The sequence below is a fragment of the Erpetoichthys calabaricus genome, chromosome 2 (genome assembly GCF_900747795.2).
Source record: "Erpetoichthys calabaricus chromosome 2, fErpCal1.3, whole genome shotgun sequence".
Lineage (NCBI taxonomy): Eukaryota > Metazoa > Chordata > Cladistia > Polypteriformes > Polypteridae > Erpetoichthys > Erpetoichthys calabaricus.
In genome coordinates, this window is record NC_041395.2 from 214999469 (window position 1) to 215013935 (window position 14467).

A 14467-nucleotide genomic window follows, 5' to 3' on the forward strand; every position below is an offset into this window, starting at 1 on the left:
AGCCCACCGTCTGAGTGTCATATGAAAGCGTATTAGGGTACAGACAAAAAGCATAGGCACACAGTTGGAAAAAAGCACGAAATGTCAACTTTAATCTCGAAATTTCCACTTTAATCACGTAGTTTATTTTGCCATTAAAGTAGAACATCATAAACTTCATCTTAAAATCATTTATTTTACTAGTTTCTCAAGTAGCATGTTAAATGCTTTGTTCTGTGTTTGATCTTCTATGTGCTCTATGTGTGTGAATCACTACGTGCTTCCGTTCTTTCTCTTTCTCCGACAGGACACAGAATGCATTACATTCGAGATATTACAGCTCTCTGAATAATTAAAATACTGAGATGTATACGTGATATCATTTTCATGATGATAGGAATGAAAGCATGTTATTAAACATGGGAACACGGTGGCGCAGTGCTTGTTCATATCTCACGCAAGAGGCTTGCTGCACCATGTGCGACCTTCGATGAAATAATTTATTACAGAAGTACTGTCTCTTTCAAACTTACTAACCTCCAATTCCTGTCCATACTTTTCTTCCTCCAATCGCCACACAATCAGCTCTGTAATAGACGTTAAGCCATTTGTAAGCTTAGAACGCCGATTCTTCAAAACTTTTGAAATATCTTCGTAGTACATGTTTAATTATTCTATTCGTCTATCCTTCCAGTGTCACGTCAGCACCAGCAAGAATACAGCGCAAGGCAGGAGCTATCCTTGAACTAGCTATACGCTGCGGCACCGTGTCCTCACATGTTTAATTATTAACAATACAGATTATTTAAATGAAGTTAAAGTTTTATCTGTATACTATAAGCAACATATTTTGCTGCATTTCATCTTAAAAATGATATTGTCATCATACGCGCTTTATAAAGTACCGCAGGTTGTGCAATATTATAACTGTATCGTAAGTTTACAGTGAGGTGATTGTACTTATAAGTACAAACAGTTCTACAAGGAGCACTTGATGGACTGATTGAGTGCGTTTATAGTTATTGGGATGAAACTGTTTCTGAAACGCGAGGTCCGTACAGGAAAGGCTTTGACGCTTTTTGCCGTGGTTGAGGTCGTGTGTACTTGAAACTGTATACCGATAATTCTCTTTCCGATCATCTGCTGCTGTGATTCACACTCAGATACAGTGATATAAATACTCCGAGTGGTGCAGTGAGAGTAATATGGAAAAAGATGATCCGCAGTGGCAACCCTTAACGGGAGCAGCAAAAAGAAGAACAAGATGCAGTGAGCTTAACAACGCTAAAGCAGTTATGGTATTTGGAATACTATGGCTATTCCCTGGCCCATTATATTGCTACAGGTTAATTACAATCAGATGCATTACACTAATAAACAATATGCAGTTAATTTCAGTGTATTTATAAAGCCGCGTCAGGAATGTGGAGCTAAGAAAGAAAGGATGAGCACACAGGAACAGTAGCACTGCTTTGACACTGGGTGCCGCCAGTCTGCAAAACCGGGCGGATAAATTGCGTACGCCAAGGAATGAGTTACCGTGGAAATGTGCGTGGCTTTACGTCAAGTTTAGGTTTTATACATCGCGATTTGAGCGTGGAAAGGTTCGTACGCAACATTTCTGTGCGTACGCACCGTTTATACTTGAGGCCCCTGGTTTCCTGATACTAGGCATCCCTCACTGTAATAATTTCGGTAGTATCAGACGTTAAGGCAGAAACCAAGCATGGCAAGCATTATCTGAAATCAGCAGGAAATCAGGGTACTTAGGAAGTAAGTATTTGTATTTCCACAGCGCTAGTTACATGCATACGCATGCGTAGGATGAGGGTGGTGCCTGTTGTTTGTCTATTAAAGACCGCCCTCACGCAACCGCTTTTGGCAGTAAGAGGATGTCATAGTTGTCAGTCATATCTTTTCCTGTTGTCTGATTGGTTTTTACAGTGACGTTTCCCTCCCATGCGACGTTTCCTTGCTAGAGCGTCCTCGGAAGTTGGCTTTACTACAAGCATGGAGAAACACATTGGATAACGTTGGAATTGTGTTGATTTAGACGTTTGTTTCGGAGGGTCTCCTGTCATGGGGGCAGCTGTTTTTTTCGGCTGCACATTTATTGCGTTTGGACCTGCCTTTTCTTTATTTATTTTTACTGTTGCAGTTGACCCTTTGCGGGTTATTATCCTGGTGGCTGGGTATGTTCATACTTTGTGTTTGTGTATTTTATCTGGTATTGGGTAGGTTTTTTCTGACGTTATCTCCGAATTGTAATTTCTTTAGTTTTAAATTGGCGTTAACTTAGTGTTAAGCGCCCGTAGAACTTTAGTTTCGGGGTCAATTTCAAAAAATTCCAAGCTGTTTCATCTCCGTATCATGTATTTCCACCTTTATGGTCCCAAAAAGTTTTTATCAACCAAAAAGTTTTTCTTTGAAATTTTATTTAACTTGGCAGTTGTGCCTCTTAATTACTTTATACAGTGTATGGACACTGAGGCATTCTAGATTTGGTGTTTGCAAAAAAAGTTTATGTACTTGTACTGTGCATTTTGATTTTAAAATACTTAAAATAGTCGATGCTTTTCGAGAAGTACATTCCAACTTTTGGAAACATTAAAACAGCTCCGTATTTAAAAACGGTGCACGGTTTCTTTTCTATGTTTGTTATTTTCTATGTTTGTTTTTTCCATTGCAAGATCTCGGGTGACCGTGGTCCATAACAGGACAATTATTTTATGCATGCCGTTTGGGGCCACGTACGGTTTTTAGGAAACTGGAATATCCCGTAAAAGAAAAACAAAAAGCAACACAGAGAAAACCCCACACAGGCAGTAATCGGGCTGGGCCTTTCCGTACCAGTTAGTGATTCACTCTGTTGTATAGTATTGAGCTTTCGTCAAGATTGTATCACGTATCGATTTACAGACCAAACAATGAGAGTGCATTTTATACAGAGCACAGATTACAACCTGTGCGTAACTGGAAGTGTATAGCAGTATGAGTTTTGGATATACCGTATCCCCTTTACCAGCTGGTTTCACCTCCACAGCAATGATAGTTTTTTTTCTTTTTGTGCTGGTGTCTTGTTCTCAATGACTATGTGCCATTGTAGTACAGGAAAACCTTAGCAAGGCCCTAAAATACAGTACATGTACAGTACAGTTCACGTGTTCTGTGTTGGCTGACTTAATACAGTGTCCTCTTAGTTTTACATTACACTTATTGTATGACCTGTGCCTTATGCTGCCCTGTAATAAACAGCTGTTTCATACCTTGTACCTGGTGTGTCAGGATAGGCTTCCGCAAGCTGTGCCCCTGAGATGGATTGAGTAGGTTGCGTTATGATTTTATGACAGAATGTGTGAAGGATCTTTCAAGAGTCTATTATGCTTTATTCTAGGTTTCAAACTACGTATAATTTACTTGATTTGCTTTGTACAATATTTTCCCATGGTCATCATTGTGAAGGTTACCACATAAAATACAGATTCAGTGATATATGGAGCAACAGTAGAGCATAACTTGGGTTCTGAGGTTTGAAGTTGCAGGTCCAAATGCCTTAGTGTGTTGTGAGAACTGAAATGCCAATACTTTGTATAGGGGTGAGCTGCAGAGTATTTTAATGCATAGTTCTAATTTTTTTGTTTTATGTTTAAACATGATCAGCTTTTCAGACATGTATGTTTGCAGCTGCACCATGGATAATTCAAATGGAGCCTGTCTTTCACACATTTAAAATAGTTTCCCAGTAGTGCTAATGGTAACATTGGCATGTACAAAGCATAGTAAAATTATCACTTGTATGTTGGTCGGACATGCAACAGTACATACCGAATTAATGTATTCATTGGCCAGCATTGTTCCTGATGCATTAACAGTTATACCAGTTAGATGCTTATTAAATAAATTTAGAACAAAACATTCTTTTTAATTGTAGAAAGATTTCATAGTTTTCCATTTATTTCTAATTTCTCATAATAAAGTAGGTCTTTTATACATGATATATATAAATTCAATAGGTCTGTTGCTCAGATATATGTGCAAAAACAGCCATAATCCTTATTGTTGATGCACCCTATTGTTTTAAACCCTTCAATGCAGGAAATGTTATTATTTTAAGTTCTTTTGATACTGTACTAAACTGGCTTAAGAATTTTGTTGAACTCTCAGGATATATTCATTGGGTGGTTTATTTTGCACATATTATTTTAAATATTTTCAGACATCGCATTATCCTTTCTACAACTGTCACTTTCAATTCCAAATTTCAAATGGCTCTGATGCAAATCAACATGTCCCCTACTCTGACTATGGGCATTTTGTAGTGCATCAATACGATAACAATTCTAGCAGAAGATCACGAAAGACTAAATATGGGTTAGTGGGCTATTTGTTAAGCTCTGAGATTGAAGGGGTCCCTGTAATATTAGTAGTTTGAATATTTAGAGTTTGGCAGCTCAGTAGCTAAAGGCTCTGTCTCCAGCAGTGGTCTTATTATATATATCTACAGCGGACATATGGGAGCCCGTTTGAGCCATTTAATAGTTTATTTAAGGTTTGGCTTCCAATTAAAGAATGTTTGGAGTGGGCTTTTGCAACCACATTGTCCTGCCAAGACTGAGAAAGGAAAACATTGCTATATCATAAGACATGGATTTCACTTTTTAGTTCATTGGTAATTCCTTACTTTCTAGGTACAGTAACTGCTGATCACAATAATTAAGATTATTATATTACAGCATTCTTGCCAACACCTCCAACATTTGTTTGCTAAGCTAAAATAATGTGTTCAGCATTGATCTTAATGGAAAATCATTGAAGTGTATCTTATAATATATTGGCAGGTAAATTATTTCGGCTTTTGTTGTGGACCTCCTGCTATACTATCCTGAATTAGTATTTGGAATTTTAAGCATGCCATTACGTTTCAATCATGCATGCTTTATAGAGTAGTATATCCCGCTAGGTTAACACAGGGAAAGAAGAAAGTGCTAAATCATTTATTTTATTTTGTGCACAAGATTTTGTTGTTGGTGGCTCAGAATATAACTTTTAAATACTGTAGTTCTCTAAGAAATTGTATCTTTTTTCACTTTCCACCTCAATTGCCAACACAGACCATTTATTTACATAGATACTGTCAGGAGTGTATAGAATGTTATTTGCACATTGCTGTTTTATTTTGTTTTTATTTTTAGCACTATAATGTATAGTGGATTATATGGTGCTTAGTGTTCTTTAGATCTTTGTGCATATTCTTCTTTTTTTATCTCCTCTCATCTAGGGCCTTTTTTTGGCTGGTATCCGTTCTGTTTTCTTCATTACTTTGGTTTGTTGGCGTCCATCTGAGTGACAAGAGCAATCCGAATATTCAGTATGGACTGTTGGTATTTGGGGCAACAGCTTCTGTTTTGTTCCAGGAGGTTTCCCGCTTTGCCTGTTACAAGTTACTGAAGTAAGTACTGTGAGAAAGTTACCTTGCTTTACAGAGAGAGAGAGAGAAAATGCTGAACATGAGTGTTGAGCACCACCTAGTGGAAATTAATTTTAGTAATGCCTCCCTTGCCACATTTTTTATTTTAAATACTTTAACCTTTTCAGTACCAGAGCTAAATGATTTATTTAGAACATTCTCAAAAGCCGCATTCTTATAAACTGGAATATTGACCTTTTATTTATTTTCTTTATTAGTGCTCAAGGTTCATAGAATCCTTCTACATGAATCATGCCTAATAATGCGTGTATATTTTGTAACATATTAAATATTGAAGTTTGTTTTGTTGTTTTTTTTTTTACTTCAACCTTAATCGTTATGACATTTGGTATGAGGTTGTTGAAAGTAATCTGTTTTCAGTGTTCTCCCCAGAAATATTTTCCAGCCAGATGGCATGAAAAAGTAGCCGGGTGGGGAAAATTGAATGTGCACTATTTTTATTAGTTAATTATTTTCCAATGCTTAATATGACTTCCATTTTTAAGGTTTGACACTTGTGCCAGAATATTTTTTATTAAATTTAAGAAGTATCCAATTCAGGATCCTGCAACCCTAGCAAAAATTTTAAATAACAATTGTTATGACATAAACAAAGAGACACAAGTATTGTCGCTGTCGGGAAGAAAAGTGAAAACAATGAAAGTTTAAAAATATTCTTCAAAGCCAACTTGCATATGCAGAAGGTGTCTTCAGTTAAGAACAACCCATTTCTTTACTGTGTTCCAACAGCTTTTCAAACAACGTTGTATGTGGCAACTCATTTTTTGCCAACCAATACATGGATCTTAAAGCTCCTACAAAGGCATCTCTCTGTAAGTTATTTAACACAGATAGAGATCTTTCAATTTGACTGATTCCAGTTTGCTCTAGTACACACTTTCCTAAAGGGTCAGCAGAAGACTCAATGTGCGTTTTACTTTTTTCATGGTCCAGCAAGCTTTCTTTTCAAATTCTTGTGCATGGCATGTTTACCCAAGGTAACTCCCTCCTTGGGGGATGTTTGTTTGAATATTTCATGCACAGTGAGCACCACATACCATTTTCTTTGATCATTAGCCAATCAAAATCTTTAAACCATTGTTTGTATATGCTGGATAAGCGGTGCTTAGATTTATCAATTTGCATAGTGTGTGCGGAAGAGATTTCCCCTGATGGACCAGCTTCTGCAATGTCTTTGTCTGAAATTGCCACATGAGGAGTTGACGCTGCACCTTCATTGGTTTGTAGCGTCTCTTTTCTGAAATAACTGAGCAGTGTTGTTTTCTGAACACTTTTTTGCTCATGTTGGTAAAACGTTTGGAAAAAATTAAAAGTAGCTATGAATAAGACTTTTGAGTGGGAAAGTGAGAGCCTGTTGGATATTCAATGCACACTAGCACTATGGCAGGGCAAGATATGAACAAAAAAGGAATGGCGGATGGGTCACTTTAACAAAACTACGGAAGCGTATTAGGGCCACGGTGAGGGAAAAAAAAATTACGGGCACATTGAAGAAAAAAAAAAAAATATGTCGAGAATAAAGTCGACATGTTTACTTTATTCTCGGCATTTCCACTTTATTCTCGCCATTTATGTCGAGAATAAAGTCGACATTTCCACATTATTCTCATAGTTTATTTTGTCATTAAAGTAGAATATCGTAAACTAAACTTCATCTTAAAATCAATGTTTAATTTACTAGATTTTTTCAAACCCCGTCATAAGGTAGTGTAGTGCATTAAATGCTTTGTGTTAAGTGTTCCCCGACCAAGTTGTTAATCACTACGAGCTTCTTAAACGGACTATTGCACTGAGGCGGCGCCAGGAGGGATCACCGCACAGAATACATTCACTTTATGATATTCCTGCTCTCTGAACATTTACAATGCTAAGATACATACTTGATATCATTTTCATGATGAAATGCATTAAAGCAGGTATTAAACATGCACGGTAGTGTGGCAGTAGTGCTGCTTCCTCGCAATAAGGGGTCCCCAGGTGTACGTTCAGTATAGAGAACTTTATGGCAGGTGTAACGAGGCTTCAAAAAACTGGATGTATAAATGGGTATCGCACAGGTTTAATTTAAAAATTGTGTAAATGTTGGGTTCGTGATCTGGTGGTCGGAGACACAAACACAGAATTCAATGGATGTTCTTCTGAGTGGGCTTTCTTTATTGCATGCGTGCTGTCTCTATCTGACGTACAAAAACCCCAATTCCTATCCTTCCTTTTTCTTTCTCCACATAACCAATCACCACACAATAACACAAAGCATTTCATGCGCCACATAATTTACGACGGGGTTTATGAAAATCTAGTAAATGAAATACTACTTTTAAGATGAAGTTTATTTTACGATGTTCTATTTTAATGACAAACTACGAGAATAAAGACAACATGTCGACTTTAATCTCAAGATAAACGACGAGAGTAAAGTAGAAATGTCAACTTTATTCTGGACATAAGCTTAGCAGCACTACACAAACTGCACTGACACTGAGAACGGAGACGTCACTTCCTGATGCCCTTTTTCGGATATCTGACAGGCTGGTTCCACGAGCCTTTTTATTTTATCAGTCTGTTGCCGCTCTGCTCCCGCTATTAGCATGTACAGCCTCCTCTCGCCTACCCACCTCTCCATACTCCTTGCTACTAATTAAATTTACTTGCTAATTAAACTGCTCCGCCCCCGCTATTATCATGTACACCCATCCTCCCCATACTCTTTGCTTGTGAACTCCGCTCCGCCTTGTCCCCACTATTAGCTTTAGCACCGAATGATTGGCGATCCTTCTTCTAAATTATTTGACCACCCGTCCAATCGTCCCTTGCCATCTCTGCAGATCATTAGATCTGCGGCTGTCATCTCACAATGTCATGCGAGATGACAGCCTGGCGGAGTGCCCAGCTAAAAGACATTAGGGAGAATACTGTGTTTTGAATGTATGGTGGTTATGCTTTTATGGCTTAAGCTGTTTCAGGTAAACCTTTGAGCCTAAACCGTTAGTAAGTGCAGTGTATTGGGGTGGCTGGTTTTTGGGTTGATGGCAAGAATTTAGGCTGCCATTTTGGTAGAGGGGGTTGTTGCCTGCTTAACACTGGAATTACCAGAGCCAATGAAAAAACTCGTAGATCCGGCCCACCTTAAATCCGTTCGCATCTCTCCATCAGCGTCCTTTGTCCTGTAAATGTGCCGATAAAGACAAGCAGCAAGCAGCCTGCTATTTCATCCCCCCCCAGCTGCTGAACGTGCACAAAGTTCTCCCAGCTCATGCCTTGATTGATTATCTGGGAGTGAAGTGCTGGAGTTTTAGAGTGGAAATAATACATTGTTATTTGGAACACATGCATTTCATGTGTTCCATATCTACAGTAATCTGTGTAAACACATCGTTAAAACAAACTTTTTCATATTTTAGTAATAAATGTTACAAAATGTAGGCATAAGCTATATAATGTGTGAAGCCTGAAGTCCAAAGATCAAATAAACACTTTCACAAAAGCTTCAAGGATGATACAACAGCTTCCGTGGCATAACGGTAAGATTTGCTGACTTGTAATCAAGAGTCCCCGGTTCGATTCCAACTGCCTCCTATATTTGCCGTTTTCAGTAGTGAGCTGCTCTTATTGTTAATATTATACAGTACACACATACATTTGGTTTGTGTCTGTAACAGCCGCTGTACATTTATAGGACTTGTAAAAGTTACCGGTTTTTTTCACTTTTATTCTCTGTCATGATCACAATGCACACTACCGCCCCTCCCCCCACCCCACTCAGGGATCTACAGTTATTCCCAGTTTCAGTTAAAAATTAACAGCTTCAGATCCCATGGAGGGGGGATTTGGGTTGGCAGTAGTGTGCATCATGGTCGTGACTGAGAGAATTAAAGTTGAAAGAAAAAAAAAAAGCAGTAACTTTTACAAGTCTTATAAATGTACAGCGGTTGTTACAGACACAAACCAAATGTATGTGTGTACTGTATACAGTAATCCCTCGCTATATCGCGCTTAGCCTTTCGCGGCTTCACTCCATCGCGGATTTTATATGTAAGCATATTTAAATATATATCGCGGATTTTTCGCTGATTCGTGGGTTTCTGCGGACAATGGGTCTTTTAATTTCTGGTACATGCTTCCTCAGTTGGTTTGCCCAGTTGATTTCATACAAGGGACGCTATTGGCAGATGGCTGAGAAGCTACCCAGCTTACTTTTCTCTTTCTCTCTCTTGCGCTTTCTCTGATTCTGACGTAGGGGGTGTGAGCAGGGGGGCTGTTCGCACACCTAGACGATACGGACGCTCGTCTAAAAATGCTGAAAGATTATCTTCACGTTACTATCTTTTGTGCAGCTGCTTCCTGAAACGACATGCTGCACAGTGCTTCACATACTTAAAAGCTCGAAGAGCACGTATTGATTTGTGCTTGAAAAACAAACTCTGTCTCTCTCTCTCTCTCTCTCTCTCTCCCTCCCTGCTCCTGACGGAGGGGGTGTGAGCTGCCGCCTTCAACAGCTTTGTGCCGCAGTGCTTCGCATACTTAAGCCAAACAGCCCTATTGATTTGTTTGCTTTTTTCTCTATCTCTGTGACTTGATCTGCTCCTGACACACTCCTTTGAAGACGAAGATATGTTTGCATTCTTTTAATTGTGAGACGGAACTGTCATCTCTGTCTTGTCATGGAGCACAGTTTAAACTTTTGAAAAAGAGACAAATGTTTGTTTGCAGTGTTTGAATAACGTTCCTGTCTCTCTACAACCTCCTGTGTTTCTGCGCAAATCTGTGACCCAAGCATGACAATATAAAAATAACCATATAAACATATGGTTTCTACTTCACGGATTTTCTTATTTCGCGGGTGGCTCTGGAACGCAACCCCCGCGATGGAGGAGGGATTACTGTAATACTAACAATAAGAGCAGCTCACTACTGAAAACGGCAAATATAGAAAGCAGTCAGGATCAAACCGGGACCTCTTGATTACAAGTCAGCAAATCTTACCTCTACACCACAAAAGCTGTTGTATCGTCCTTGAACCTTTTGTGAAAGTGTTTTTGATCTTTGGACTTCAGGCTTCACACATTCTATAGTTTATGCCTACATTTTGTAACATTTATTACTAAAATATGAAAAAGTTTCTGTTTTAACAATGTGTTTACACAGATTACTGTAGAAACAGAACACACATGAGATGCATGTGTTCCAAATAACAATCTATTATTTCCACTCTAAAACTCCAGCACTACACTCCCAGATAATCAATCAAGGCATGAGCTGGGAGAACACTGTGCACGTTCTGCGACGGTGGGGGATGAAATAGAAGGCTGCTTGTCTTTATTGGCACATTTACAGGACAAAGGACGCTGACGGAGAGATGCGAACGGATTTAAGGTGGGCCAGATTTACGAGTTTTTTCATCGGCTCTGGTAATTGTAGTGTTAATAAAAACATTAAAATTGACTTTCTTTGTTGTTTAGAAAAGCAGATGAAGGTCTGGCTGCAATAAGTGAAGATGGAAAGTCTCCAGTATCCCTTCCACAAATGGCTTATGGTAAAGGGTGTGTGTGTGTGTGTATGTGTATAATTATTGAACAACTGATTAAACTCTTTCACTCTGCAGTCTCAGGGTTAGCGTTTGGGATCATCAGTGGGGCCTTCTCGGCTATAAACATTCTGGCAGACTCTTTGGGACCAGGAATCATTGGTATACATGGTGACTCTCCACAGTATTTTATTACCTCGGGTAAGTGCATGGACCTTCATTGTTTGAAAGTTTTTTTTCCTCATGCATTATAGATTCACTCTGTTTGAAGAATGTAAAAATGTCCATGAATAAACCAACAGGAATATACTGTTCGTCAAGAGTTTGCCGAAGTAAGGGCACCATCAAGTTGCTGTAACATAGTTACCCATTTCGCAGAGAAATTCTAAATTGGAGGTACATACACAATAGCTGCAGGAGAAGTATTGTAAAGTAATTCCTGCTAGGAAGCTGTAAGAGCATGAGGGAATTTGCTGTCAGTTGTAATAACTTCTCTCTAATAGGAGGCAGTATGTTGTCCCAAGCATCAATAATTTTGACCATGCTTCCCCTTAAATATAAGGTGATATTGAGAGTTCCTGAAACACCTGGCTGTTTAAATGTAACGAAAGGTTCAAGGAATTAGGGGCACCAGGGTGTACTTAACTGAGTTCTAGCTTGGTTCCCTTGGGGCAAAACCAGAGCTTCTCCTGAATCTGAGAGAAGGTTTAAAGCTACCTCACAGCTAAAGGCGCTCAGTCTTGTCCAGACAGACAGACAGACAGAGAGAGAGAGACCTCCACACGAGAAGTGGAGTGCTTTGTGTGTGTGTAGTGTTAAGTAGATTACAGAGTTTTGTTTATTTTTAATTTTTGTTTATCCTTCACTCTTTAATGCTAAAAAGGTGATTTTTACTATTTTTTCTTTTTATAGTATCCAGCAGTTAAAGATGGCTTTCCTGTAGGTGCTTTCATGACATCGTATTTTATGTTAAACCAATTTTTACTAGTTATAACCAAGTTACATGTATACATTGCATTTTGAATCACATTCACTAACACCACTAAATCATGTTTAGTTTCAGAAAAAGAAATCTGTGGAAGCCTGATCATACAGACATTAACAGAATTGTTTTATTTTGTGCAGTTAGGTTTTTTCGTGGTGAAAAATTAATTTCAGTAAACAAAAAAATTAGAAAGCATAGATAAAAACAGATTATAACAGAACCAACAGCCCCACCCAACCCAAAATGTCCCCGTAAAAGGGTTCCATATAGAATTACATCTACTAATGTCCACATAGACCAGCGAGAAGTTTAAGACAGAGACAGCGAACCTCAAAATAAAAAAGGAATAAGAAAAGGGGAAAATTTTAAGGCTTAAGATTAGTGCGATGGTACAGACACCTCACCAACATAGCTATTTTGTACAGTTCTGTTAAATGTTCGCAGACTGAAGTCTTTTCAATCATCACCTTGAGCTCCTTGATCCTTCTTTCTTTTTCCAACATTTATTTACAGTGGCTCCAGACTCGCATATGTTGAAATTTAATTGCCCAGATGTTCTTTTTAAATTACATTTAACAACAAGAATGCAAACCCATACAGCTGCCTCTAGGGAAGCATGGTTTTCTAATTAAGATTAAGGGTAAATTTCTAATAATACAATATGACAATTAACATCAGTTAAAGTAGATATTATAAAGCAAATTCATTTGAAATTTGACATCAACTTTTGTAATTTTTAATATTGGGACTATGTATTAAAAATATATTTTCCCTGTTGAATCACTGAGAAATTCCTGGATATTTGCAAAAAACCTAAGGAAACATGGTTTTCACCAATTGGATCGCTCTAATAGCCATGAGGCATATTAAAAACCAGCCTTGCCAAAATCGCAGACATTTTGGAGAAAACTGAAATTATGTTTTTCATTTAATAGACAGAGCAATCTTACTGCTGGTTTATAGCAGTTGCAGAAAGGTGCAGATGGCAGCAAGTCAGCAGCATTGTGGTTTGTTTCACCTGTATATTTTTTTTAATCAAAATTCTCATTCTTATTTATGTTTAATATAAAAAAAAGTATATGAACAAAAATGTGTATCATCTCTGTGTAAGTGATATTAAAATAAAAAAGCTTTACAATACCGTGCCCTCCACTATTATTGGCACCCCCCTTGTAAAAATTAGTAAGAGGGGTTATAAAAAAAAAAATCACTGTTTGCTGAAGAGCCTTCATCTTGCACTGCAAAAATGAGAAACATCTGACTTTTAATTGAAACAAGTTCATTCAATGAGGGCTTTGTTTAACAAAAACACATGCTACAATTGTTGACACCCTTGAAAATTTTAATGTGAAACAATGTAACTGGAGCATGTTACCCATTTATATTGGACATTAAGTTTATTGGAGTGTATAGGAACATCCCAGCTGAAATCAATGACTTCCTGATTAACTGGGATGCAAATGTGAGGATTCACAGAACCAAATTTCCTTAGGCAATCATCTTACCAGTGTTCCTGAAGAAATCTGAACAATTGCTCAATTTATGTTGTGATGGTTTTTTTTTTATTATTAATTCACACATTACTTGCTCCTGTACAATTATTTAGCTGGGAGTTTAAAATTATCACTAAGTTGCAGGTCCAAGTCCCCTTCTGCAGGCGGACATTAACCCCTTGGATGATTTCAGTAATCAACAACTAATAGAGAAATGCAGACTGCCCAGTTCATAGGTTTATCTTAGTAGTCTTGATATTTCCCTGTTTGTATTGTCACATCTGTATTATCTGTTCCACTTGAAAAATAACTTCCAGAATGCTTGTCTTTCTAGTAATATAAGACTAATTATGATTATTACTCTTATATTGCAATTTAAATGATTATCTGCAAAGTCTGTTTTATGATGAGTATTTAGTTTTCCTTTCAAATATGTTTGCCACACTTATTGGCAACACTAGAAAGTCATGAGTGAAATCTAACTAAAGTATTTTCGTATTCATAGTTTGTATCCTTAAATTCATCTGAATGATTAGGGACATTTAAATAGTCAGTCGTGGCTGCCTTTTCATTAGAGGTTTAAATATGGTGTGATACACAGGTCAAATCCCCTAGCCATCCATCACAGTGAGAAATGCATTAGAACCGAGTAATGATGTGTGAAAAAAGGTTTTTGATTTGCACAAATCGAGAAATGACTAAGAAAATACCTAAATGGTCGGAAATGTAAAGTTTCACCATCAAGGCAGTAAGAAGAAGGAACTGCAGATGTTAAGAACAGGACATGTGTCGATACTGACCCACGTACAGTTAGGAGGATGGCTCAACTTGACAACTACAGACATTAAATACGTCTTTGAGTCAGAAAGTCTCAAACTATGATCAGTTCAGGTCAAACCTACATAAGCACAAATTCTTTGGCAGGGTTTTCAGGAAAGCTTCTGTTGTCAGCTATTAAACTGCAATACCTACAGTTTGGCAAACTGTATGCACTTGAA

The 14467-nt window shown here is 37.9% G+C and overlaps 1 protein-coding gene across 2 annotated transcripts in view; it reads left to right on the forward strand.

The window, feature by feature from the left end:
• Positions 1 to 1935: 1935 nt before the first annotated feature.
• Positions 1936 to 14467, forward strand: part of LOC114642974 (gamma-secretase subunit APH-1A) — a 40921-nt gene continuing 28389 nt past the window's right edge. For both annotated transcript variants that reach the window (XM_051924019.1, XM_051924020.1), the window contains exons 1-4: positions 1936 to 2171; positions 5258 to 5428; positions 10927 to 11000; positions 11070 to 11192. In XM_051924019.1, coding sequence (XP_051779979.1) covers positions 2059 to 2171; positions 5258 to 5428; positions 10927 to 11000; positions 11070 to 11192 — 481 coding nt within the window. In that variant the 5' untranslated portion in view covers positions 1936 to 2058. The remainder of the gene's footprint in view (positions 2172 to 5257; positions 5429 to 10926; positions 11001 to 11069; positions 11193 to 14467) is intronic.